Source organism: Mirounga leonina, unplaced genomic scaffold, assembly GCF_011800145.1.
Source record: "Mirounga leonina isolate KUSES-001 unplaced genomic scaffold, KU_Mleo_1.0 Mir_170, whole genome shotgun sequence".
Classification (NCBI taxonomy): domain Eukaryota; kingdom Metazoa; phylum Chordata; class Mammalia; order Carnivora; family Phocidae; genus Mirounga; species Mirounga leonina.
In genome coordinates this window covers 37331233-37356245 of record NW_023270433.1, presented here as the reverse complement: position 1 = coordinate 37356245, position 25013 = coordinate 37331233, and the positions used below count along the sequence as shown (strand labels likewise).

The 25013-nt window shown below is 40.2% G+C and overlaps 1 protein-coding gene and 1 long non-coding RNA gene across 2 annotated transcripts; one reads left to right on the top strand and one right to left on the bottom strand.

The window, feature by feature from the left end:
- Nucleotides 1–1436: 1436 nt before the first annotated feature.
- LOC118018032 lies at nucleotides 1437–12780 on the bottom strand. The gene is made up of 4 exons (XR_004681297.1): nucleotides 12016–12780; nucleotides 11638–11734; nucleotides 1563–1639; nucleotides 1437–1473 (listed from the first exon to the last, which is right to left on the bottom strand). It is a non-coding gene; the product is annotated as an uncharacterized LOC118018032 (long non-coding RNA).
- Nucleotides 12781–14345: 1565 nt separating this feature from the next.
- On the top strand, nucleotides 14346–25013 carry DNAJA1 (DnaJ heat shock protein family (Hsp40) member A1). The gene is made up of 9 exons (XM_035016501.1): nucleotides 14346–14482; nucleotides 15583–15724; nucleotides 15869–16046; nucleotides 18073–18177; nucleotides 19095–19322; nucleotides 21448–21562; nucleotides 22570–22685; nucleotides 22951–23051; nucleotides 23820–25013. The coding sequence occupies exons 2-9, from the start codon at nucleotides 15593–15595 to the stop codon at nucleotides 24036–24038; spliced, it is 1194 nt and encodes a 397-aa protein (XP_034872392.1). The 5' UTR covers nucleotides 14346–14482; nucleotides 15583–15592; the 3' UTR covers nucleotides 24039–25013.

Sequence of the window (25013 nt, the reverse complement as noted above, 5' to 3'; positions counted from 1 at the left end):
GATAGCTACAAAAGGCGTGCAGAGTTGGGGAGCAGGATTTTAAGTCTTGGAAATGAGAGGGGCCTTTCTAGAGAGAGTCTTCTCCATTTGACAGTCACTCAGCAAATACTTTTCGCCCCCTGCTATATGCCAATAACTAACTGTGCTGGTGCAGGAGATAAAACACCGTGAAGCCATGATCTCTGAGACAGCCCCCCGCTCAGTGGACCCACTGAATCTCTGTCGGGTGTGCTGCCATCCGGCTGTAAGAGGCATCCTTGTGAACTGGCCGCCCTGCCAGTGATGCTGTCAAGGACACTGCTCCTGATATAACACACTGTTCTCTTAAGAGCAGCCCCGGGAAACAGTCCAATCTGATCTCAGCTCAGTGAACAGTTTTACTTTTGCAGAGTAATGGGTTTGTTTTTTTATCAATGGACACCATGAACTGTAGGACCAATGAGGCTGTCAGCTTAGAGATAAATTCATGGCCCAGCTGTAGCAAATGTGAAGGTCATTCCTACATGCACTTTTAGCTTTGTCCCTGTTTCTGTTTTGTCTCCACCCATGTTTTTATTTCTTCATTCTCTGCACTTTTAATTTATGGCATCGTGGAGGGGGGTGGTTTTTTGTTTTGTTTTGTTTTGGGGGCTCCTCTTGTATCCTTAGAAATGGCTATGAACACTTCTGGAAGAAGACATCACTGTCAATGTTTATAATACACTATACACATATACACATATGCTATGTTAGAGGTGGGCTCACAGCATGATGTGGGAACACAAGAGAGCTTATAATTCTGTAAAGAGCATGAGAGAAGACCTTGCATAAGGATCGTGCTTGCTTGAGCTGAATCTTTTGTTTGTTCTTTGTTTTGTTAAGGATGTTGTAGGGTTTATTGATAATGGGACAAGCATTAAACAAAATTAAGTTGCTGCCAAGTACAAGATACTAAGAAAAAAAAAATTCTCACAGAGATTTTTATGTCATTTCATGGGTTCATGGAACATCACAGATATTGTTTACAACCAACTGAGGCTGCTTCCACGAGTTTCCTCTCATCAAGTTGTTTTTTTTTTTTTTTTTCTGAAAAAAAGAGGATGGGGACAAACAATTCATATCTACATCAGAATTTATGTGCAGAGAAGGAAATTCAGATGGAATATCAAAATAAAATTGGAAAATACTTGATTGCAAAGGGAGGTGATAAATTAAAATATTTACCTACAAGATAATATCTACACAAAATGTTATCAACTGGATTATTCAAATAAAGGAGGACAAACAAGATTTAGGAATTAAAATGATCGAGATCAAAAGTCTCAGTTTGGGGGCGCCTGGGTGGCTCAGTTGGTTAAGCGACTGCCTTCGGCTCAGGTCATGATCCCAGGGTCCTGGGATCGAGTCCCACATCGGGCTCCCTGCTCAGCGGGAGGCCTGCTTCTCCCTCTCCCACTCCCCCTGCTTGTGTTCCTGCTCTCGCTGTCTCTGTCTCTGTCAAATAAATAAATAAAATCTTTAAAAAAAAAAAAAAAGTCTCAGTTTGGAGGGGATATTAAGAATCATTTAGTTCAGTTGCATACCTGTGCAGCAGTATTGCTCCTTAATTCTTCATTCCATGTTGCAGGTAGACCCCCAGCCTTGGACTTTCCCTGGCTGCCTGTGTGAGAACAGGGTGAGAAAAAGAATAATTGCTGACACATTGTTTTAAGTGTGCTCAATCAGCAGATTATTTTTAAATACACTCAGTTTGAGCTCCTTTTCTTTTCTTAAAAAAGAGCTCTATCGATATAAAAACTCATATTGACCCACTGCATACAGAGGACCTCAAAAAAGAAATGTCAGGATTACATGGATGAAGCATTCCACAATTTACAAAAAGACAGCAATAAACATGTTTACATCCTTTCATTCTTCAGCAGTGCGAAAAATTACAACTGTCTTTCTTCACGTTAGAAAAAGAGAGAAATAGAAAAGGTAAACCAGATAGACTCCATGACCTCTTTCAGTTACCTACAAGGCCTGGCACTTTAAAGGGGATACTATTCTGTCTTTGCATTGGGGAAAATTATTGACTTTTAATTTAGAGGGACTAAAGAGAATGCATTACTCTTTTTGTCCCTCTTCCTATTAGAATTTTTTAAAAGCCTTAGAAGTAAAATTATCAGGAAATTGCTCACTGCTAAGACAAAAGGCTACTCTGAACTCAGCAGCTAGTCACGCTGACATTTCCTGGAGGAGGGCAGCCCAGGCCCGCAGAAAAGCCACCGCAGCACTAAGCTGGATGCTCCACGAGGGCAGGAACACCTCTGCTTCTTCACAATGTTAGATATTCAGCTCCTGGCTTAAAGTCTGGCACAGTGCATATTCATTTATTCACTCAGTAAATATTTATTGAATAACTACTCTGTGCCAGGCAATGTTCTAGATGCCTGGGATATACCATAAAACAAAACAAAGATTCCTGCCCAAGTGAAATTTTAGTTCAATTGGGATGGGGTACAGAGAGAAGAGACAATAGGTAAATAACAGGTTATGTCAAGAGTGCAGTGGACACAAGAAAAAGTAGAGCAGGTAAAGGGGGGATTGGGAAGTGCTGAGAAGGAACAGTAGATTGCAATTTTGAATAGAGTAGACACTGTGGGTCTCGTTGAGAAGGTGACATTTAAACAAAGCCTTGAGGGAGGTAAAGTGCTCAATAAATATTTGTTGATTATAAGCAGGGAGCCTGCTTCTCCCTCTCCCTCCGCCTGCCGTTCCCCCTGCTTGTGCTCTCTCTCTCTCTGACAAATAAATAAAATCTTTAATAAATAAAGGAATTAAAGCAAAATTAAGAGAGCAGAAAAGTATAAGGCATGTTCAGGGGATGATGAGAAAACAACTTTGAGAAGGTAGACTATTAGAGATGAATCTGGGAAGGAGGTAGGAGGCTCACTAAGAAGGGCCCTGGGTGCAAAGCCAAACGATATTGATTTACAAAATTTAGTTTACGAAGAACTCTCTTTTATGGTCTTATTTATCATATCTCCAGCAAAGTTAATTTCATCTCCATTTTACCAGTAAGGAAACTATGCTCAGAGAAGTTTAGTAATTTTCCTGAGATCACATAGCAGAGCCAGATGCAGAGCCAGAACTTAAACCTGACTTCCAACTTCAGGCTGTCCCTACAGCCATGTCACCTCCCCCAAGAAAAAGTACAAAGGTAGTAGAAAGAAAGGAGAGTTCTAAAATACACAGTAAAATACATAAATGATCACATGCCAGTTACCAAAAAACAGAGATAGGATATAAAAATAAAATCTAATGTAAGCTTTTATATTTTTAATTTTTTAATGTAAGTTTTCAAAATTATACACTCTGTAGAGAAACCAATAGATTGTAGGTGCACAACAAAAAATTAAAAGACAGTAAACTAGGGCGCCTGGGTGGCTCAGTCAGTTAAGCATCTGTCTTCAGCTCGGGTCATGATCTCAAGGTCCTGGGATCGATTCCCGCATTGGGCTCTCTGCTCAGCGGCGAGTCTGCTTCTCCCTCTCCCGCTGTGATCTCTCTTTCACTCTCTCTCAAATAAATAAATAAAAATCTTAAAAAAAAAAAAAAAAGACAGTAAACTAAGAACCTGTTTTGAATCGTGCCACTGTGGTTTTAGCAACAGAAAATATGTGACTACAAATCTATTTCTACCTTAGCCTTTCTTTTTACTACAAACTTTCCAGATTGATTTTCTCTTACAAACACAATAATACTTTGTAATTTGCTTTTCATTAATAAAAAGTATTATTTCTCAATTATGTAAAAAATACATGAATACTTTCTTTAAAAAGTTAAAGTCCCTAACCTCAGAGATAAGTAAGCAGTACTACCAGATTGGAGTGTATCCTCCATTTCTTTTTCTATGGATACTTGTCTATCCAAGTGCTTCCTGACTACATGTGAGGGTTAATATGTTTAAAACTGAACTCACCATTTTCCCCTCAGAGCTAACCAGGTCCCCTGATTTCCTGTATCAGTAAATGGCAGCACTAATCAGAAACTGTACATTCCATATTTTATCTGCCCCCCTCACCTATCATATCTGATCATCAATCTATTCCTATAAGTTTACCTCTATAAGGTCTGGTGTTACCAGCCTCTCTTCTCCATTCTCACGTCCACTGCTTTAATACTGGTTCTCCTTACCCACTGATTCTACTACTGCCCAGCCAGGTTCATGGCTGTGTGACCCGTGCGGTCACACAGGGTCTCACACTTAGAAAGGCCACATGCTTGGTTTAATGCTCTGCTAGCACTGTCTTTAAATTATTAATAATTTTTTTAATAAGGGGTCCTATGTTTTTATTTTGCACTGAGCCTCACAAATTATGTAGCCAGCCTTATACTACTATAATAGCATCCTAACTGGTCCCCATTTTCCCAGTAAGGCCCTGCTGCAGCCCACCCTCCACAACTCTGTAGGGAATTAAAAAGAAGATATTCCATTGGAATTAGGTCAAGCAATACATGGCACAGAGGTCTGCCAAATTTGAGGCTGAGAGTTCTGAAGTATGACTTTAAATTGAAAAGGTGAATTAATGAAGAATTAAATTTTGATATAACCCAAGAACTAACCCCATTATCTGTGGATACTTTTTGCATTACAAGTACTTAGGGAAAATGGCCAAAGTAAACACAACCCTCTGTGAAGCCAGAGTGGTGTAGGGAAAGACAACAGGCTTTGCATTCAGAAAGACTCAGTTCAAATTCCAAACTTGACCACTTTGGTGGTGGACTTTGGGCAAGTTACTCAAATTCTCAAATTTTTATTTTCCTTTTTTTTTTTTTAAGATTTTATTTATTTGACAGAGAGAGACATAGCGAGAGAGGGAACACAAGCAGGGGGAGTGGGAGAGGGAGAAGCAAGCTTCCCACGGAGCAGGGAGCCCAAAGCGGGGCTCAATCCCGGGACCCTGGGATCATGACCTGAGTCTAAGGCAGACGCTTAATGACTGAGCCACCTAGGCACCCCTCCAATTTTTATTTTCCTATTGATAAAATAGAGAAAATTATCTGGCAGGACTTTTGTGAGACTCAAAAAATAATAGAGACCCAGTTCAGTTCAACAAACAGTTACTGAATGTCTACTCTGTGCCAATGACATCAAGATGAATGACTTCCTTCTCAAGGATACATTATGGAAAATAGGAGGTGACTGAGGTGAGGAGTAACTTTATAATGAAAAACCTAACAAATGCTACCTCACCAAGTGTGATCAGGTAAACATCGATAGTGATAAGTCAGGTTCATAGTATGTACCTTGGATATGATATAATGAAACTAAGTACTTTAACCCTGTGGTCTTACTCCCCCAAACCCATTGTAGGACCAAACTAAAATGGAGTCACTTATGCCAGGGACAAAATGGAGATGGTCAATGCAGGCATATAAGGGAAACTTAACTTAATCTTACAGGAATTTATAGTTCTTCTCAGAAATCAGCAAGTACATCAGCCAATCCCCAAATGCTAAGTCTGTTCATGCCATCTTTGGACTTACTCATTCCCTACTCAGCTTACCCTAATCCAAACAAGAAAGAAGACCACTAGGCAACCAATCATCTGAAAAAACCACGCAAGTTCCACATTTACCCCATGAAAAATCCCTTGGACTGTGGCAACTTGAAACTCATTACTCCAGTTGCCCTGAGCTCCCCAGCTTGCAGGCAGAAAGCCTTGCAACAAACTCATCTTTCTGTTTTGTTTTATTCAGTGTGCAGTTTGGATTTTGACACTATAAACCCAGTCTCACCACGAGAAAAACATTAGACAAACCCAAATTGAAAGACGGAGTCTACAAAATACCTGGCCAGTGCTCCTTAAAACTGTTAAAGTTATCAAAAATAAGAGGGGCACCTGAGTGGCTCAGTCATTAAGCATCTGCCTTCGGCTCAGGTCATGATCCCAGGGTCCTGGGATCGAGCCCAGCCCCACATCGGGCTCCCTGCTCTGCGGGAAGCCTGCTTCTCCCTCTTACACTCCCCCTGCTTGTGTTCCCTCTCTCTCTCTGTCAAAAAATAAATAAAATCTTTAAAGAAAATAAGAAAAATAAATTTTAAAAATCTGAGAAACTGTAACAGTTAAGGGGAGTCCAAGGAGACATGAGAACTAAAAGTACTGTGGTATCCTGGATGGAGTTCTGAACAGAAAAGGGACATTAATTACAAACTAAGGAAATTCAAATGGGCCTTAGTTACTAATAATGTATCAGTATTGGTTCATTAGTTGTAACTACTGTTATCATTTGAACACGTTGAAAATAGGGAAAACTGGATGCCAGCTATAAAGGAATTCACTGTACTATCCTTGCAACTTTTCTAATCTTAAACCATTCTAAAATAAAAAGGGTATTTAAAAAAATAAAAACTGGGGGTGCCTGGGTGGCTCAGTCGCTTAAGCATCTGACTTCGGCTGATGTACTTGCTCAGCCTACTCCCTCTGCTTCTCCCTCTCCCCTGACCCTCCCCCCTGCTCATGCTCTCACTCACTTTCTCTCTCTCAAATGAATAAATTAAAAAAAATAAAATAAATAAAAAATAGGGTGCCTGGGTGGCTCTGTCGGTTAAGCATCTGCCTTCAGTTCAGGTCATGATACTCAGGGACCTGGGATCAAGCCCCTCATTGGGCTCTCTGCTCAGCAGGGAGTCTGCTTCTCCCTTTCCCTCTGTCTCTCAAATAAGTAAATACAATCTTTAAAAATAAATAAATAAATAATAACAACTGGAAGGGTGAGGGGTTGCAAGGGAGAATAGCTCATAAAGAAGATAAACTATGTATAGTTATAAAGAAAAGAACAAAAACAAATTGGTGATACTCAAAAAAAGTATTTCCAAAATATGCAATGGAAAAAAGAGTCTCTTCAATAAATGGTGCTGGGAAAATTGGACAGCCACATGCAGAAGAATGAAACATGACCACTCTCTAACACCATACACAAAGATAAACTCAAAATGGATGAAAGACCTCAATGTGAGACAGGAATCCATCAAAATCCTAGAGGAGAACATAGGCAGTAACCTCTTTGACATCAGCCACAGCAACTTCTTTCAAGACACATCTCCAAAAGCTAATGAAACAAAAGCAAAAATGAACTTTTGGGGGGCGCCTGGGTGGCTCAGTCGTTAAGCGTCTGCCTTCGGCTCGGGTCATGATCCCAGGGTCCTGGGATCGAGCCCCGCATCGGGCTCCCCGCTCGGCGGAGGCCTGCTTCTCCGACTCCCACTCCCCCTGCTTGTGTTCCCTCTCTCACTGTCTCTCTGTCAAATAAATAAATAAAATCTTTTTTTAAAAAATGAACTTTTGGGACTTCATCAAGATAAAAAGCTTCTGCACAGCAAAGGAAACAGTCAACAAAGAGGCAACCCACAGAATGGGAGAAGATATTTGCAAATGACACTACAGATAAAGGGCTGGTATCCAGGATCTATAAAGAACTTCTCAAACTCAACACCCAAAAAACAAATAATCAAGTCAAAAAATGGGCAGAAGACATGAAAAGACACTTCTCTGAAGACATACAAATGGCTAACAGACACATGAAAAAATGTTCATCATCATTAGCCACCAGGGAAATTCAAATCAAAACCACATTGAGATACCACCTTACACCAGTTAGAATGGCAAAAATGGACAGGGAAAGAAACAACAAATGTTGGAGAGGTTGTGGAGAAAGGAGAACCCTCTTACACTGTTGGTGGGAATGCAAGTTGGTATAGCCACTTTGGAAAACAGTGTGGAGGTTCCTCAAAAAAATTAAAAATAGAGCTACCCTATAACCCAGCAATTGCACTCCTGGGTATTTACCCCAAAGACACAGATGTAGTGAAAAGAAGGGCCATATGCACCCCAATGTTCATCGCAGCAATGTCCACAATAGCCAAACTGTGGAAAGAGCCGAGATGCCCTTCAACAGATGAATGGATAAAGAAGATGTGGTCCAATGGACTATTACTCAGCCATCAGTAAGGATGAATACCCAACTTTTACATCAACATGGATGGGACTGGAGGAGATTATGCTAAGCGAAATAAGTCAAGCAGAGAAAGTCAATTATCATATGGTTTCACTTATTTGTAGAACATAAGGAATAGCATGGAGGACATTAGAAGGAAGGGAAAAATGAAGGGGGGGGAAATCGGAGGGAGAGATGAACCATGAGACTATGGACTCTGAGAAACAAACAGGGTTTTAGAGGGGAGGGGGATGGAGGGATGGGTTAGGCCGGTGATGGGTATTAAGGAGGGCACGTACTGAACAGAGCACTGGGTGTTATATGAAAACAATGGATCGTGGATCACCACATCAAAAACTAATGATGTATTCTATGGTGACTAACATAACATAATAAAATAAAATAAAATAAAAATATTTCCAGACCCACTAGGTCCCACAGTCAATTAAAAACTAAAGGTTTCAAGAAATATAATTTATACAAGCATAAGAAACAGCATTTTAGCTGCAATTTACTTTCCATTTTGTGCTTTCCAACAAAAATTTTCTCTTTTTAATCTAAAGAAAAGAGTATAGCAGTAATTCTACACATCGAAAACTGGACTCATCTTCGCCCTCCCCAATTCTGCCTCACCACAGCCTTCTCGTCCTCCTCTTTCTGGGCCTCCTATCTCAGGAAGGGCCTCCCCAATCATCGTGTTGCTCAGGCCAGAACACTGGAAGTCAGCTATGATTCCTTCTCCCTCACCTCTGCAGCTGGTCACCATGAGCTGCAGATTCCACCTCTATGTTTCTATTTCTATTTCTCTCCCTCTCCATTTCTATTATTTAGGCCTCACCACTTGTGATCTTATCTCTCACAATAAAAGCGTCCCAAGAATCCATCTTTCACATCAGCACCAAATGACTGTTGTAAAATGTAAATATTATCAAATCCCATCTGTAAAAAAGCGTTGCTGTGAGGATTAATACATGACAACATTTGTAGAAAGTTCAGCACAGTGCCTGACAGGCACTCAGAAAGAAAAAAGTCAGCTCGTAGTGGTTATATTACCATCCTCCCTAGAATCCTCCAGTGTTTTTTCAAGATAAAAATCACACTACTAGCAGAGTGCTCAAGCCCTAATGACTTGGCTTCTGCCATGCCTCTAGCCATTTCCAGCTACCTCCTTGGACACCTGTAATCTGGTCACATGGTTGGGGAAAGTTATGAAGCATACCACTGAAATAAAATAAATGGTAGGACAAGAGACCATTCATGATAACAACCAAAAAGACAGTGTTTAGTAACAACTTCAAGAAGAAATGATCAGGACCTACCTTTTATTTATTTATTTATTTATTTATTTATTTATTTATTTATTATTTATTTATTTTTAAGATTTTATTTATTTATTGACAGAGACAGCGAGAGCAGGAACACAAGCAGGGGGAGTGGGAGAGGGAGAAGCAGGCCTTCCGCCAAGCAGGGAGCCTGATGCGTGGCTCAATCCCAGGACCCCAGGACTATGACCTGAGCCAAAGGCAGATGCCCAACGACTGAGCCACCCAGGGGCCCCAGGACCTACCTTTTAAAAAACAGCAACTATAAAACACAATAAAGGGAATATGCAGCTATATGCATAATATACCTTGTTCACAGGTAGGAAGATACAACCTTATAAACATGTTAAGTCTCACCAAACTGACTAATGTATAAAAGCACTGTAATTGTAATCACAATCAAAGTCACATTTGGATTTGGGGGAATTGGCTAGAAATATTCTTAAATTCATCTTGGAAGGATAAACATACTAGAAAGTGCCAGGAAAAACTATAAAAAGGAGGAGCAGTGAGGGGAACTAGGCCTCCCAGACATTAAAACGCATTATAAGGAGCGCCTGGGTGGCTCAGTCAGTTAAGTATCTGCCTTCAGCTCAGGTCATAGTCCAAGGATCCTGGGATCCAGCCCCACATCAGGCTCCCTGCTCAACTAGGAGTCTGCTTCTCTCTCTCCCTCTGCCCCTCCCCTGCTCATGCTTGCACTCTCACTCTCTCAAATAAATAAATAAAATCTTTAAAAAATAAAAAAATGCAGGGCGCCTGGGTGGCTCAGTCATTAGGCGTCTACCTTCAGCTCGGGTCATGGTCCTGCGGTTCTGGGATCAAGCCCCGCATCAGGTTCCCTGCTCAGAGGGAAGCCTGCTTCTCCCTCTCCCACTCTCTCTGCTTGTGTTCCCTCTCTCGCTGTGTCTCTCTCTGTCAAATAAATAAATAAATATCTTTTAAAAAAATTTAAAAATGCATTTTAATGTAAATTTACTATGTGAGAAAAATGGCATTTCACATTAGGCAGGAAAAATAGAGTATTAAATCAGAAAAACTAGCTCACCATTTGAAGAAAAATAAAACTCAGTTTCTTACAAATAATCCTCAGCACTTCAACCAAAATCAATTCTAGGTGGAAAAAAGATTTAAATGTAAAAAATGGAACCATGAAAGTACTAGAAGAAAACCTGGGAGAATACGTTCATAATGTTGGATTGGTGAAAGCTTCCTAAGCATAACAAATGAAGAAGAGGGGAGAGAGGGAAAGAATGGAGAAGAAAAGAAACACAAAAGCCAAAAAAGGAAAAGGGTAGTTACTTACTACAATTTTAAACCTGCAGTTAAGTTAACCCAGCAATTTCAATTCTAGATGTCCATCTTACAGAAATACTGGCATGAGTGTCTACAGCTATATTTGAGAATTTCTCTGCAGCATTGTTTGTAAAACACTGGAAATTGCCAAAACGTTCATCAATAGGGGAATAGTTAAATAAGTTGTAATACCTGCATAGTATATACTATGAAGCTGTTAAAAATAACAAGGTAGATTTATTTATTCTAACATGGTAAGATGACAATAAATTAAGTGAAAGGAGCAAGTTACAAACAGCATGTATGATATGATACCATTTCTTAACCCCCCCAAAAAAACCACACAAACTAAATTATTGCTCATCTTTTTGTATTTTATATAAGCAAGAATGCTTAAAAGTGCTAAGTTCTCTTACTGAAAAGTTAAAATATTCATAAAGACATATTTTTAGCATCATTAAGTTTCTATGAAGGAAAAATATTAGAACATATGTAATGATGTTCTTTAAGGCCACCAAGAATTACCTAACTTTGCTGTTGGGGTTACAAATTACTAGTTCAAAGCTTGAATTGGGAGGAGAGGATTTTATACTTTTTTAAGTTTGATTTTTAAAATAAGTACTACAGGGGGCCTGGGTGGCTCAGTTGGTTGAGCGACTGCCTTCGGCTCAGGTCATGATCCTGGAGTCCCGGGATCGAGTCCTGCATCGGGCTCCCCGCTCGGCGAGGAGCCTGCTTCTCCCTCTAACCCTCCCCCCTCTCATGTACTCGCTCTCTCAAATAAATAATCTTTAAAATAAATAAATAAATAAAATAAGTACTACATTCAAATAGGTTAAAAATCCCAAAGTTACAAAATGGTATATTCTGAAATGTCTCCCTCCCATTCTCCTCTCACCAACATCTACCTCTCCCCAAAAGCAACCATATTACAAGTTTTTCGGTATCCTTGAGAAATATTCTATACACATACAAGCAAATAAGCACATAGTCTTCCTTTTCTTTTAAACCAACTTTTATGTCCCTTATTTTATTTTTAATAAGGAATTAAGCTCACTTAGCTTGCAGGTTTTAAAAGGATTTTTGCTATCACATTTCATAGCTTTATGTTGACTTCCATCTTTCTCAAAGTTGTATGAATTTCCATTGGATTCCTGAGGCAAAAAGAAACATTAAATATAGTAATATTCAAGAAATACTAGACACAGTAATATTTATTGTGGAAACCCTCAGTTGAAGTGATTTGATATATATTCTACTTATTATTTCATATGCTTAACCAATGTTAGATTAACAAACGCACTGTTTATAGTATGATAGTGTCAGAATTTTACAACTACAACGCCTCAGAACACATGAACAAACTTGTCATTGTTTACTGTTCTCTATTAATTATGTTTTTATACTTGCTGGTCTCTTGATTTGGAATACTCACCTGGATGTGCAAGGTTCTGCTACTCAGGATCTCAATACTCTTCCTTTTCCTTTATTGGCATTTACAACACAACTCGTCCTTTTTTTGTGTGGTGAGATCCTCAAAGGCAGGAACATGATTTAAATGATTTTTATATTACCAAAACCTAGTGCTCTGCCTGCAGTATTAGACTTCCGTAAGTGTGGGTTAAAGAAAAAAAAGTTTATACCACAGGCGATAAGCTAAGATGGCAACCTCTAAGATTGTAAAGATTAGGTGCCTCTCAGTCGAAGCAAGAGCAGAGAAGTGAAGAAGTGCATCTGGGAAAACTGCTGATAGCTTGGTGTAACTAGGTGCACAGTTTAAATAAAAGAGATAATGCTGAAAAAGTACGCATCAGGATGCATTCACGGTAAAGTTCAAAATCCTGAGCTTAGCAAGATATATCCAAGGGTGTTCCCCAAGTATCTCTGAAGCCTAGCCTACTGCTACCAGCTCCCTTAGCTGTGGCAATATCCAATTACTTGCAATTTCGTAGAAGTATCACATTCTTTCACCCCTTAGCCTTCTCTTGTGCTTCTTTGTTGGGAATGTTTTTCTCCCTTTAAAAACTCAGCTCAATGGAGGTTCCTCAAAAAGTTAAAAATAGAGCTACCCTAGACCAAGCAATTGCACTACTAAGTACATACCCCAAATATACAAATTTAGGGATCCGAAGCGGCACCTGCCCCCCAATGTTTAGAGCAGCAATGTCCACAATAGCCAACCTATGGAAAGAGCCCAGATGTCCATCAACAGATGAATGGATAAAGAAGATGTGGTCATATATGATGGAATACTACTCAGCCATCAAAAAAAAAATCAAAAAAAAAAAAATGAAATCTTGCCATTTGCAACAACATGGATGGAACTAGAGAATATCATGCTAAGTGAAATAAGTCAATCAGAGAAAGACAATTATCATATGATTTCACTCATATGTGGAATTTAAGAAACAAAACAGAGAAGCATAGAGGAAGGGGGTAAAAGTAAAACAAGATATAATCAGGGAGGGAGACAAACCATAGGAGACTCTTAACCATAGGAAACAAACTGAGGATTGTTGGAGAGAAGGGGTGTGGGGAATGGGGTAACCGGGTGATGGGCATCAAGGAGGGTACGCAATATAACGAGCACTGGATTTTCTAAACAACTGATGAATCACTGAACTCTACCTCTGGAACTAATAACACACTATATGCAATTGAATTTAAATTTTTAAAAAATGACATCTTAGAAAAAAAAAATCTGTTCAACTACTTTCCCACAGATGCTTTCCCTATTCTATCAGATTTGATATAGGAGTGTCTCCCCTGCTGACCTCTATCTTGTGGTTCTCTCAAGTTTGTTGATATGTCTGGTTCCCCATTAAAATTTAAGTGATGTGAACCCAGCTTTTTCTACTTTGCATCTCCAGCTTCCTTGGAGGCAGATAAATACTCCCATGTTTAGTATTATTGAATATGAGACTCCATTTTCCATTATGGCCCCCATCCCAACATTTTAAAGTGCAAGGACTCACTTTGCAGACTGTAAATCCAAGTTCACAGACTGGTAGGGCTTAAAATTTAGATCAGTTAAGACGATTTGTTAGCCACTCTTGGTGCCTCTCACTAGCCAACAGGGTGAATGCCAAGCCAGGAGTCCAAGGCCCTCAGTTTGCACCAAGGTATTCCAAACATTTCCCTGTGCCCAATGTGTAGGACACAGTCGGGGCCAAGGCAAATAACATACGTACAGGGGCCTGGACTTGCACAGAGAGCTCTTCCCACTTGCAATTTGGTGGATTACAAGGCCACGGACTACGCGTGAAAAGGAGCAAGATCAGAGGACTGTGAGATTGTCCAGAACAAGACACTTCTTCCTCGGCGGGTTCCCAGAATCTCGGGGCTGAGGAATTAAGCGAATTACAAATGTCCGAAGCGGCAAAAGAAAAGCCAGCAGGGAGGGAGTACGGCGGGGCTTTGTTCTAAGAGGTTCCTGTTCCGAACTCAGCTCCCGCATGGGGCTCGGTTCCCAAGCCCTCCCCGCCGTCGCAGGCGGCGGAAGCGGCTGCGACCCTGCGGGTTCGGGAAATCGGAGTTGGCCCGGCATTGCACCGCTCCCGCCCGAGAGCCCACGGGCTGGAGGAAAGAACTCCAGAAAGTTCCACGAGCACCAGAAACCCAAGCTTGCACCCACCCCCACAAGGCCCTTCGGCAAAGCTCCTCCCAGTACGATTGCCCACGCGCCGTTGCCCAGGTAACCGCGGGGCGGTGGCAGCGGCGAAAGGGGCGGGACTTCCGTCGAGTGACGCGCCTGGACTCGGCTACAAAAGACGACGGCTGCGGCGCGCCGGGCGGAACTTTCCAGAACGCTCGGTGAGACGCGGAGGAGCGGCGGCTGCCCGAGCTGCGCCCAGCAACGCGCTCCTTCCTGCTCCCCCACACCGGCCTCGGCCCTCTCACCGGTGAGTTTCAGTCCTCGCGCTTCCCCTCGTCCCAAGGCCGGCGCCATTGTTGGCACGGGGAAGCCGGATGGAGCCGCGGTCGGAGGCGGTTGGCTTCGCGTGGGCGGGAGGGTTGTCGGTTCCTGTGCCCACGATTCTCTTTTTGGGAGGGCTGGTGTGGTGCCGCGGCAACCCATCTCCGGCACGCGGTGAGTGGGCCCGAGACGTTTCCTGAAGCATTCTCCACTCTCTGTTTAGCCCGAGGCCCCCAAGGATTTGCCACCTTCGGGTTTCCACCCGCCCCCCCCCCGTGCGCGCCCCCGCGTCCCCTCCGCCCCAGCTTGCTGGGGGTGGGCGACCATGCGCGCACGCGCGGAAGGGGCGAGGGGCTGCGGGGGGAGCGGGGCGGAGGCTGCGGCCGCTTCTCCGGTCTCCCTCCCTTCTCTTTGTTGAGGGCTGGCTGGGGTTCTCCTACCTCTTCGGTCAAGGTGGGAGGAGGAAAACCTTAAAGGTCTGCACCTAGTGCAGGGGGAAACCTAACGACATGTAAACTACGCTGGCTTGGGGCGAGAGGGGTTCGGTGGTCAAAGTGGAAGTGCTGTTAAGTTTTATGATTGAGAAACATCTTTGGGGGGGGGGAGGGGAGCTTGCTTTCTTGTGCTTTTAATCAGTTTCATAAACCAATCCGTTTCCCCCTCCCCCGTGCCCAAGTGCTTTTTTTTTTAGGGAGCGTATGGCTTATCAGATTTACCAAAGACAGTGATAACGTAATAACCAATAGACTGAACCTATTGGTGCTCTTTTTGATCACTGCTGTCAATACTGGAAAGAGAAACAGGAAGAATCCAGATAATAGTGGCGTTAGTATGGAGCTTTCCTGTGGGAGAGGGGGAACCAACTGCTGTAGAAGGCCTTTGAATTATTCCTGATAATTACTAGCTAATACTTAGTTCGTTAGAATTTATGGCTGAACTACCAAAGGGATTGTTACCTTCTCTGAAGTTTGGGGAAGGTGGGTTTTTTAAATCAGATTTGGGGAAGAACAGATTTCTTTGCCATACCTCTGATTTTGGCTAATTAAAATTTCCAGTTGAAAGTCAGTTAAAACTTTTTTATTTCAGGCTGTAGAAAATGGTGAAAGAAACCACTTACTATGATGTTTTGGGGGTCAAACCCAATGCCACCCAAGAGGAATTGAAAAAGGCCTACAGGAAACTGGCCTTGAAGTATCACCCTGATAAGAATCCAAATGAAGGAGAGAAGGCAAGTGATGTACTCATACTCTTAAATGTAGCTGTGTGGTTCTTTGCCAGGTGTATAGTACTTACTAGAACCTGACGATGAGTATGTGTAATACAGTGACTGCTTTGCAGCACTTTCAAGTGAAATTTCTTTTTTCTCAAACAGTTCAAACAGATTTCTCAAGCTTACGAAGTGCTCTCTGATGCAAAGAAAAGGGAATTATATGACAAAGGAGGAGAACAGGCAATTAAAGAAGGTGGAGCTGGTGGTGGTTTTGGCTCCCCCATGGACATCTTTGATATGTTTTTTGGAGGAGGAGGAAGGATGCAGAGAGAAAGGAGAGGTAAGAGTAACCTAGTCCACATGGAGCAAATTAAAGTAGCCCTTGGTGAAAGCAAATTCTTGAGAAATTATCTATTTGAAATGCTTGTTTACACGTTGGTATAATGTTGCAAACCGGGTTAAACTGCCACTTTGATTTATGATGTTTTTTTAAGTGGGATTGATGTAGCCAGAAATAGCTAGGCCAATCAAGTTCTAACAAGTAAATGCTTGTAAAGGTCTCCGATACGTAGGACTTCAGGAAGGTTATCAAGCATTAATTAAAGGAATAGAGTATAGGACAAAGCCCTTTTTAGAGCTCTTTTTTGATCCCTCCCCCCCCCCCCCCAGCCTTGGAGTTACATGGCCTTGTTCAGTTACAAGTGAGTTAGAGTTAAGAAATTAACATTTTTTCAAGGTCATATATAGCAAGGCATCAGTAGAGTCAGTAATGGAACACAGGTTTATTAACTCCAAATAGGTTATGGTCTGTTTAATCTTGTTTCTGCTTTCTTATTAAAATATGTGCCCTTAACACTTAAAGAAATGTGGTTATGGAATTTATTTTAGAACGATTTGCAATCATAGTTAATTGTTTAGGATGATTTCTCCTACAGAAAAACAAGCGGTTTTTATTTAGAAAAAAAAATTAAGGAATTGACTGGCAAACTTCGACTTAGATTAATGAAAGATTTTTTTGTTGTGATACTGGAGGATAATGTAACCACACTAAAGGAGTTTTTGTTTTCCTTCCCTGTTTTCTCAGATCTATAAAGCTAAAGTAAGAGGGGCAGTTTCTAGCATGCCAGAACCAACTGCATGGGACTGTATCTGATACAGAACCAAAGGTGGAGCTAGGAACAAAAGGGTATAGTTAATGGTGCTTCACACTTGTTTGGGAACTAAAAGTATTCATTAGACATGTGCATATAGGAGTGAGGGAGCTTTTTTCACTTAGGCATAAGGCAGTACTGTTTGGTGGGTAAAGGTCACTGTGGAAGAATCACTAACTAGGAACTTACTAACCACTGGCAGGTGATTTCATTTCTGTAGCCTTTGTGTCCTTTTGCAATCTCCACCTTCCACTTCACATTTTAAGATGAGATGTGGCACTCCTTTGTAGCCTCTGGCCACATTTTACTTTAGATTAATTCAAAACAAAAATTCCTCTATATGTGGTAGCCTTACTAAGGTGCTAAAGGGCCACATGTGATTTGTAGTTACTGTATTAGATACCACGGATATAAAATATTTGTCACTACAGGAAGGTGTATTGGACAGCACTGTATGAGAAATACAGTTTTTAATTACTGCTGTCCCCAAAAGTAAGTGTGCTACTCTTACATCACAAAGAAGTGGGAACTGATAGATTTATCCAGTCTCCATAGAAGACTATCTGCTTCCCTGGCCAGTCTTGCTTAGTTGGAACTTATGGTGTTGAAGAATTTTTGGATGAAGTAATTGGCCGTATCATTATCATACTAAGTGAAAGATTCAAAGAATGTATTAGAAAAGAGATGCAGTTTGGATTAATTTGTGAAACCTGATATTTAACATTGGTTTTCCCAAGTGATTTTGCAGTTGAGGTTTTTGATTGCCATAGTTTGTAAGATGGCCACAAATATGTTCTTAGGCAAATTACTTAACTGTTACCCAGTTTTCCTCATCTGAAATTACATCTCAGTTTGAGGATCACAGGTGATAATGTGACCAACTTCTTTGTATGTAGTAGGTGTTCAACAGATGTATCTTACTGTTTTTATTTTTATTTTTCTTTTTTTTAAGATTTTATTTATTTATTCAACAGAGAGAAAGCGAAAGAGGGAACACAAGCAGGGGGAGTGGGAGAGGGAGAAGCAGGCTTCCCGCTGAGCAGGGAGCCCGATGCAGGACTCGATCCCAGGACCCTGGGATCATGACCTGAGCCGAAGGCAGACGCTTAACGACTGAGCCGCCCAGGCGCCTGTATCTTACTGTTTTTAAAGTGCAATGAACACAAATATAAGAAGTAACATTTCAAATTTTTAATGAGCAGTGTTTTGTTTTAGGTAAAAATGTTGTGCATCAGCTCTCAGTAACCTTAGAAGATTTATATAATGGTGCAACACGAAAACTAGCTCTGCAAAAGAATGTGATTTGCGATAAATGTGAAGGTATGGTCTTTTAACATCTCTAACTATAACTGAAAATGAAACAAACTTTTTTGGATATATAAAACTGACAGTACACTACCTAAATCTTACAGATTCAAAGTATGAAGAAAACCTGAACCTACCACCTTGAAAAATACTAGCAAAATACCACCTTTTTTTTGTTGTGTATGGTTTTTTTTGTTTGTTTTAGTTTTTTAAAGATTTTTTATTTACTTATTTGACAGAGCAAGAGCGGGAACACAAGCAGGGGGGAGTGGGAGAGGGAGAAGCAGGCTTCCGGTGGAGCAGGGAGCCCGATGTGGGGCTCGAACCCAGGACCCTGGGATCATGACCCGAGTTGAAGGCAGTCGCTTAACTGACTGAGCCACCCAGGCGCCCTTCATTGTGTTTTAAATACAATTGGGATCAATTGAATTTGGTCAACATTTCCTCAACATTGTTTAGAGGTGAACAGTTTCTGTTCTCTCTAAAACTTTATCATTCTAATGGTTTCAGAATCTGTAATATGGTTTTAATAGTGTCCTCTTTTTTTGGACACTTAGCTGTTTAGACAAATTCTTGGCTAAGAACCTCTGGTCTTTTTTGTAAGTTATTTGTTGGAAATGTTCTTTTCTAAAGAGAGCGTATGCTTTAAAATGTTCCCATCTCACAGATAAAGTAGTCGTAAGAATGGTGCTTTGGGAGCACATGTTTCAAGTAAATTCTGAATTTGCGCTTTCTGGGAAGACAGGCATCAAAATGTCAGTAGATAACTGAAGCTGATGGTGGCTATGTTTTACCAATTATAAGAAGGCTGAATTGTAGACTTTTAGGGCAGAATACCATCAGATCTTGGAAATTAAATGTAGTATGTAAGAATTCATTTAAAATATTTGTATCTAATACTAAATTCAAACATTTCTTTTTAAACCATTTAGGCCGAGGTGGTAAGAAAGGAGCAGTCGAATGTTGTCCCAATTGCCGAGGTACTGGAATGCAAATAAGAATTCATCAGATAGGACCTGGAATGGTTCAGCAAATTCAGTCTGTGTGCATGGAGTGCCAGGGCCATGGGGAACGGATCAGTCCCAAAGATAGATGTAAAAGCTGCAATGGGAGGAAGATAGTTCGAGAGAAGAAGATTCTAGAAGTTCATATTGACAAAGGTGAGTTCTGAGCCACTTTCTTAATTTGAATTCTTGAGTGCTGTGGCAAGTTTATTAATACTACATTTTGTAATTGTTAAAAACTATCCTTAATAGGTTTTATGTATGATGTTATCACCCAGGGATAACTCTTAGCTGCGTAGTAAATGCTTTTTCATGCCAAGCTTTTGTATGTTTGTAGGGAATACTTCAAGGATCTCCTCACTTAATATAACACTGACATCAGCAGATGATTGAATAATGTTCCACACTTGATTTTCTTCTATTAAATCAGTTCTTCCACCTTTTTTATTGCAATTAACTTAACACATTGTTAATTTTCTTGGGAACTGCTAGATTAAGGGATATACCTACTTTTTTTTAAGCTTTTATTTTTAAATGATCTCTACACCCAACATTGGGCTTGCAGTTAGAACTCTGAGGTGGAGAGTCACATGCTCACTGACTGAGCCAGTCAGGCACCCTGGAATATGTTTGCTTTTAGGTGAAGAATTCGGGGGCGGGGGGGGGAGTGTCTCAAAGATTTCCTTAATTTTTCTAAACTAATGAGCATGTTTGATTAATCGATACATAAGAACTTAGATTATGGTAATGTTCTTCAGACTTTACTAACTTAAAATGAAACTAGTATTACGCACTGCATATTGGTGGAACTATTGACAGTATGAACATTGTATATTATTATATACATTTACATTAACTTAAGCTCCTGCAATAGTATTCTTCCATGTGAATCATGGTACTGACTCTCCATTTTTTTCCTGCTTAATTGGTCCATGTTTAGTATGTCGGTAGGACATCCCCCTCCCCTTTTTTTTTTTTAAAGATTCCACTTATTTATTTGAGACAGAATGAGAGAGAGAGAGAGCACATGAGAGGGGGGAGGGTCAGAGGGAGAAGCAGACTCCCCGCTGAGCAGGGAGCCCGACGTGGGACTCGATCCCGGGACTCCAGGATCATGACCTGAGCCGAAGGCAGTCACCCAACCAACTGAGCCACCCAGGCACTCCAGGACATCCCCTTTTGCTACCAACAATATGTGTTTTGGAGGGCATTAGTGGCAAGTGAAACCATTTTTGCTGTATTTACCCACAGTCTTTACAGTAGTGGAACAACCAGTAAAACCTAGTTGTTTAATTGCTTCACCACTGTAACAAGACAGTTACTTGGCTTCACAAATGGTTAAAGGCTGTTTAGTTTTGTCAGTGTATAATACTGATACTGTGGTTTAAGTTCTTAGTATTTTAGAGGTACATACTGAAGTATTAGTCGGGATTTTGCTTCAAAATATGGGGGGGCATGGATGGAGGTATAACACATGAAATAGTCATGAGTTGATAGCGGCTGGATCTAGTTTGAATATATAGGGATTCATTGTAGTATTGGCTACATATGTAAAGTTTAATAGTGGTTTTTTTTTTTTTTAAGATTATATTTATTTGCGAGAGAGAGAATGAGAGACCGAGAGCATGAGAGGGAGGAGGGTCAGAGGGAGAAGCAGACTCCCTGCTGAGCAGGGAGCCCAATGCGGGACTCGATCCCGGGACTCCAGGATCATGACCTGAGCCGAAGGCAGTCGCTTAACCAACTGAGCCACCCAGGCGCCCAGTTTAATAGTTTCCATAATGAGTAAAACAAAGTTCTTGTGTGGGTCACCTCGGTGATCATTGGTTCAGGAGATAAGGATCTAAGTAATGAAATTGAAATAATTAACATTTACGGTTAATAATGTTTGCCAGTCAGCTGATTCAGTGGCAGTGTGGGCCTTTTATTTAATAGTCAAAACAGCCCTGATGTGGTAGGTCTCTAGGAAAGTTGGTATTTTTTTTTTGGAAGGTTATGCAACTTGCTTTCCCAGGGTAACCCAACGAGTAGTAAATAAGAGCTCTAAAATGTGGAACCTCGTCTGTTTGCCTCTGTAGAGTTTGTTCTCTACTATGATCACTTTCTTCAGTAAGAAATCGGACTGATTTAATCATGTGGGCATTCTTAGCCATTTTGGTAAATTTAGCATCCACAAAGACATGACTTTTTTTTCCACACAAACGTGCATCAATGTTTCTAAACAGACTGATTCTGGCATTAGTTGGATGTTAAACAAGAGTATAAAATCTTCTGTTTTTAGGCATGAAGGATGGCCAGAAGATAACATTCCATGGTGAAGGAGACCAAGAACCAGGACTGGAACCAGGAGATATTATCATTGTTTTAGATCAGAAGGACCACGCTGTTTTTACTCGGTAAGAACTTTTATGAACTACTTAAACTGACCTCTTGCATATTTTTTTTCTAATGAGCTTTTCATTACTTTAAAGACATTTCTTGGAAATACCGTAGGAAAGTACAGCAGGAGAGAGTTGGGTTATATATGATGTTTTTTCTAAAAGGTAGTTAACCACTGTTTTAATAAGCTAAAAACGGAAAGGATCAGATTTGGGGTTTTTTCCTAAACTTAGTTGTTACCCAACCTGGAATTTGAAGGATGTGCTTTTATTACAGGTGTTTTGTATGAATATAAATGGATGGGTTAGGGGATACATCCCTAAACAGTCTTTGTATAGCAGTTAATTTGAAATAACCTAAAACTTTGCTGCTTTCAATCATGAGTTTGTGATATGTTGGGTTGTTTTTAACTGTAAACAAATGTGTAGAACTCTCTCTGTTGAAAACTAAGTATATAAATTTATATATTGCTGTGAAATACTGTTTATGAAGAGCTGAGAGCAAAGCACAAGAATGATTTAGTAATTTGTTAAATATCTATCCCTTGCTAATTTAAAGCATTGGATGAGAGTAGGGTTCCAATAAATCTGTTGGGAATGACCTCTGAAGGAACTGGTTTTGAGTTAACGAAAAAAGAACATTCCTACAGATGTCTCCATGGAAAATGCTGTCATTTGAGGTGAATCTTGTTACAAAGAGTTTGGAGTACTTGATAAGATATTTTACTAATATGGATTGGAAAAGCAAGTCTAAGCACAAGTAAGGAGTGGGATGAAGAAACAGTTTGGGGATGGTAAGTAGTTGAGGCTGTCTAGAATGTGTGGACGGATTCTAAAGTCTTGTCCAGGAAACAGTTGGCAGGGTCCATGTATATTGGCTGTTCGGAGAACGGGAAAAGAAAGGACATCTTTGTGAAAGATACCTTACGCTCTTGCTGTTAAGAAAACACAATTGCCTGCCATGGTACTGCTAATAATTGGTGATTTGAAAGATTTAAGTGTCTGTCATATTGACATTGATACAGGCGAGGAGAAGACCTTTTCATGTGTATGGACATACAGCTGGTTGAAGCACTGTGCGGCTTTCAAAAGCCAATATCTACTCTTGACAACCGAACCATCGTCATCACCTCTCACCCAGGTATGATATTTGGATGAGCTCGTCTTTCTGTTCTAGTATTGTCATGATCTAAAATACCAGAAAACTGGTATTTTACTCGGTCAGTTACATATCTTTCTTGGGAGCTGAGCTGAAATTGTGTAGGGTATTGGGTCTTTTGGGAAGTCTCTAAAAAGGTAATGGGATTGCCTCGCATAAATTCAGTGAGCTAGAGGAATCTCTGTTCTTTATTTTCCCCGCCTCCTAAAAATGTGACTAAGGAAAAACTCGGCTTCCGTGTTTTTAGGTCAAATTGTCAAGCATGGAGATATCAAGTGTGTGCTAAATGAAGGCATGCCAATTTATCGTAGACCATATGAGAAGGGTCGCCTAATCATCGAATTTAAGGTAAGCTATAAAGTACTCTAGGAATACTGGAGAATGATTAGCTTATTTAAACTAACGACAGAATTACATTTCCGAATGGTAAGGTACATCAGATTGGTATTCTCTCTTGTCCCAGGAAAAAATAAATTAAGCTAATACAAGGCTATAATTGGGATTAAAGTTCAGCAGAAGCACTCAAAATAACTACTGTGGCTTTTTGGCAAAATACTACAAAGCTTGGTTTGCTAATAGAATGGTTTATAAAGCAACCCTCAATCATTTTTTTCAATCTTAAATTGTCTGGCTCTTGACCCATAAATACAGCTTTTATTAAAAACATTTTGGGAAGATGCCAAGGGAAGTGTGCATTTTTGATAAATTCTGGTGACCATGTAGTTCAAAATACTATTTTTTTTTTCTTTAACAAAGTTTTATAGAAATGGAGAATTTTGTTTTAAAAAACTTGGGCAAAGAAAGGACTGCCTTTTTGAGGACAAACAGCTTTTTAACTTTTAAAAGGAATTAGTGTTTCAGGATGGGTTCTCATGTGCTGAATAGAACAGTGATCATCACAGTGCAGTTTTACTAGGATAATTTTTTTTATTGTCTTAAATTCTAGTTCAGGGTACTAGCTAGATACATGCTGTGCCTTTTAGAACACATGTTCTAATTTGGGATTGGCACATTGACCACATGTTTTTATGGGGAGAAAATGGATCAGTGGTAATATATCTAAGGAGCTAATGAAGTATGTCAAACTGAACTTACAGTAGAGATTTCTTTTTATAGGTAAACTTTCCTGAGAATGGCTTTCTCTCTCCTGATAAACTCTCTTTGCTGGAAAAACTCCTACCTGAGAGGAAAGAAGTAGAAGAGACTGATGAAATGGACCAGGTAGAACTGGTGGACTTTGATCCAAATCAGGAAAGACGGCGCCATTACAATGGGGAAGCCTATGAGGATGATGAACATCATCCCAGGGGTGGTGTTCAGTGTCAGACCTCTTAATGGGGCCAGTGAATAACACTGCTGGCATTTTATATGCAGTAGTGAATGAGTGAAGGACTATAATCATAGCTCACTACTTGCTATTGTTTTTGTTTTAATATTCAACTATAGTAGTGTTTTAAAAGTTAAATGAAGAATAAACTCAAATATAAAAGCTCTGACTTTGCCCTGTATGTATGATGACTTCAGTGTGCAAGATAAAGTTTAATACTTGTAAAAACTACTTAAAAAAATCTCCCCTAGCAATTGTTAGGCCATACCTTGTAATTAATTTCAGCTCTATGTATATGAAACAGCTCAGACTGAAATGCTGGGTGTATGTATTGACTTCGGTGTATGACCCTTAATTGTTAAGCTATGAAGTTAAAACTTGTATTTAATTGGCAGTCAGACAAAGAATTTGTAGAGAAGTGTTGGTCTATAGTTAAGTGGGATTCATTGTGATGCCTCTGCATTTATTGCCTCAACTGTTACTTGAAGATGGCATGCTATGTAATTTGGCCTGTGGTATCATTGACAGAAAGGATACCTCTCTAAAGAAGGGGTTTACCATATGCTGCTGCTTGAGGGCTTGCACTTGTAGAACTGCATTCCCTTCTGCTGTGCCATCTTTTTTTTTTAAATATATATATATATATATATCCTGGTTATACTTTTTTTCCTTCTCTTTGGACCATGATAAGCTTCAGACTAGTGACTTCGGGAGCAGGGTAACTTAGAGTGAAGAGACATTTACGTGGAGACGTTAATTTGCATGTATGCGATAGGAAGGTGTTTTTTAGGTATGTTACAGGCTTACTTTAAACCATTTAACTTCTGCTCCGAAGTAACTGTAATTTAATGTTGGTAGTATAGCAAATTATGATGAATAGCTTTAATTGTATGTTTAAAAGTCATGTTCACAAGCTTAAATCTGGGTATCAGAATTAAGCAAATGAAATGTATGAATGTCTCCTTAATATACTGATTACAAAG

What these genes read in the sequence shown, in the direction of transcription:
- DNAJA1 (XM_035016501.1), top strand. Translation starts at nt 15,593, where the DNA reads ATGGTGAAAGAAACCACTTACTATGATGTTTTGGGGGTCAAACCCAAT. An exon ending in GATGCAGAGAGAAAGGAGAG is followed by an intron (nt 16,047 to 18,072) that starts GTAAGAGTAACC and finishes GTTTTGTTTTAG; the next exon opens with GTAAAAATGTTGTGCATCAG. An exon ending in GATTTGCGATAAATGTGAAG is followed by an intron (nt 18,178 to 19,094) that starts GTATGGTCTTTT and finishes TAAACCATTTAG; the next exon opens with GCCGAGGTGGTAAGAAAGGA.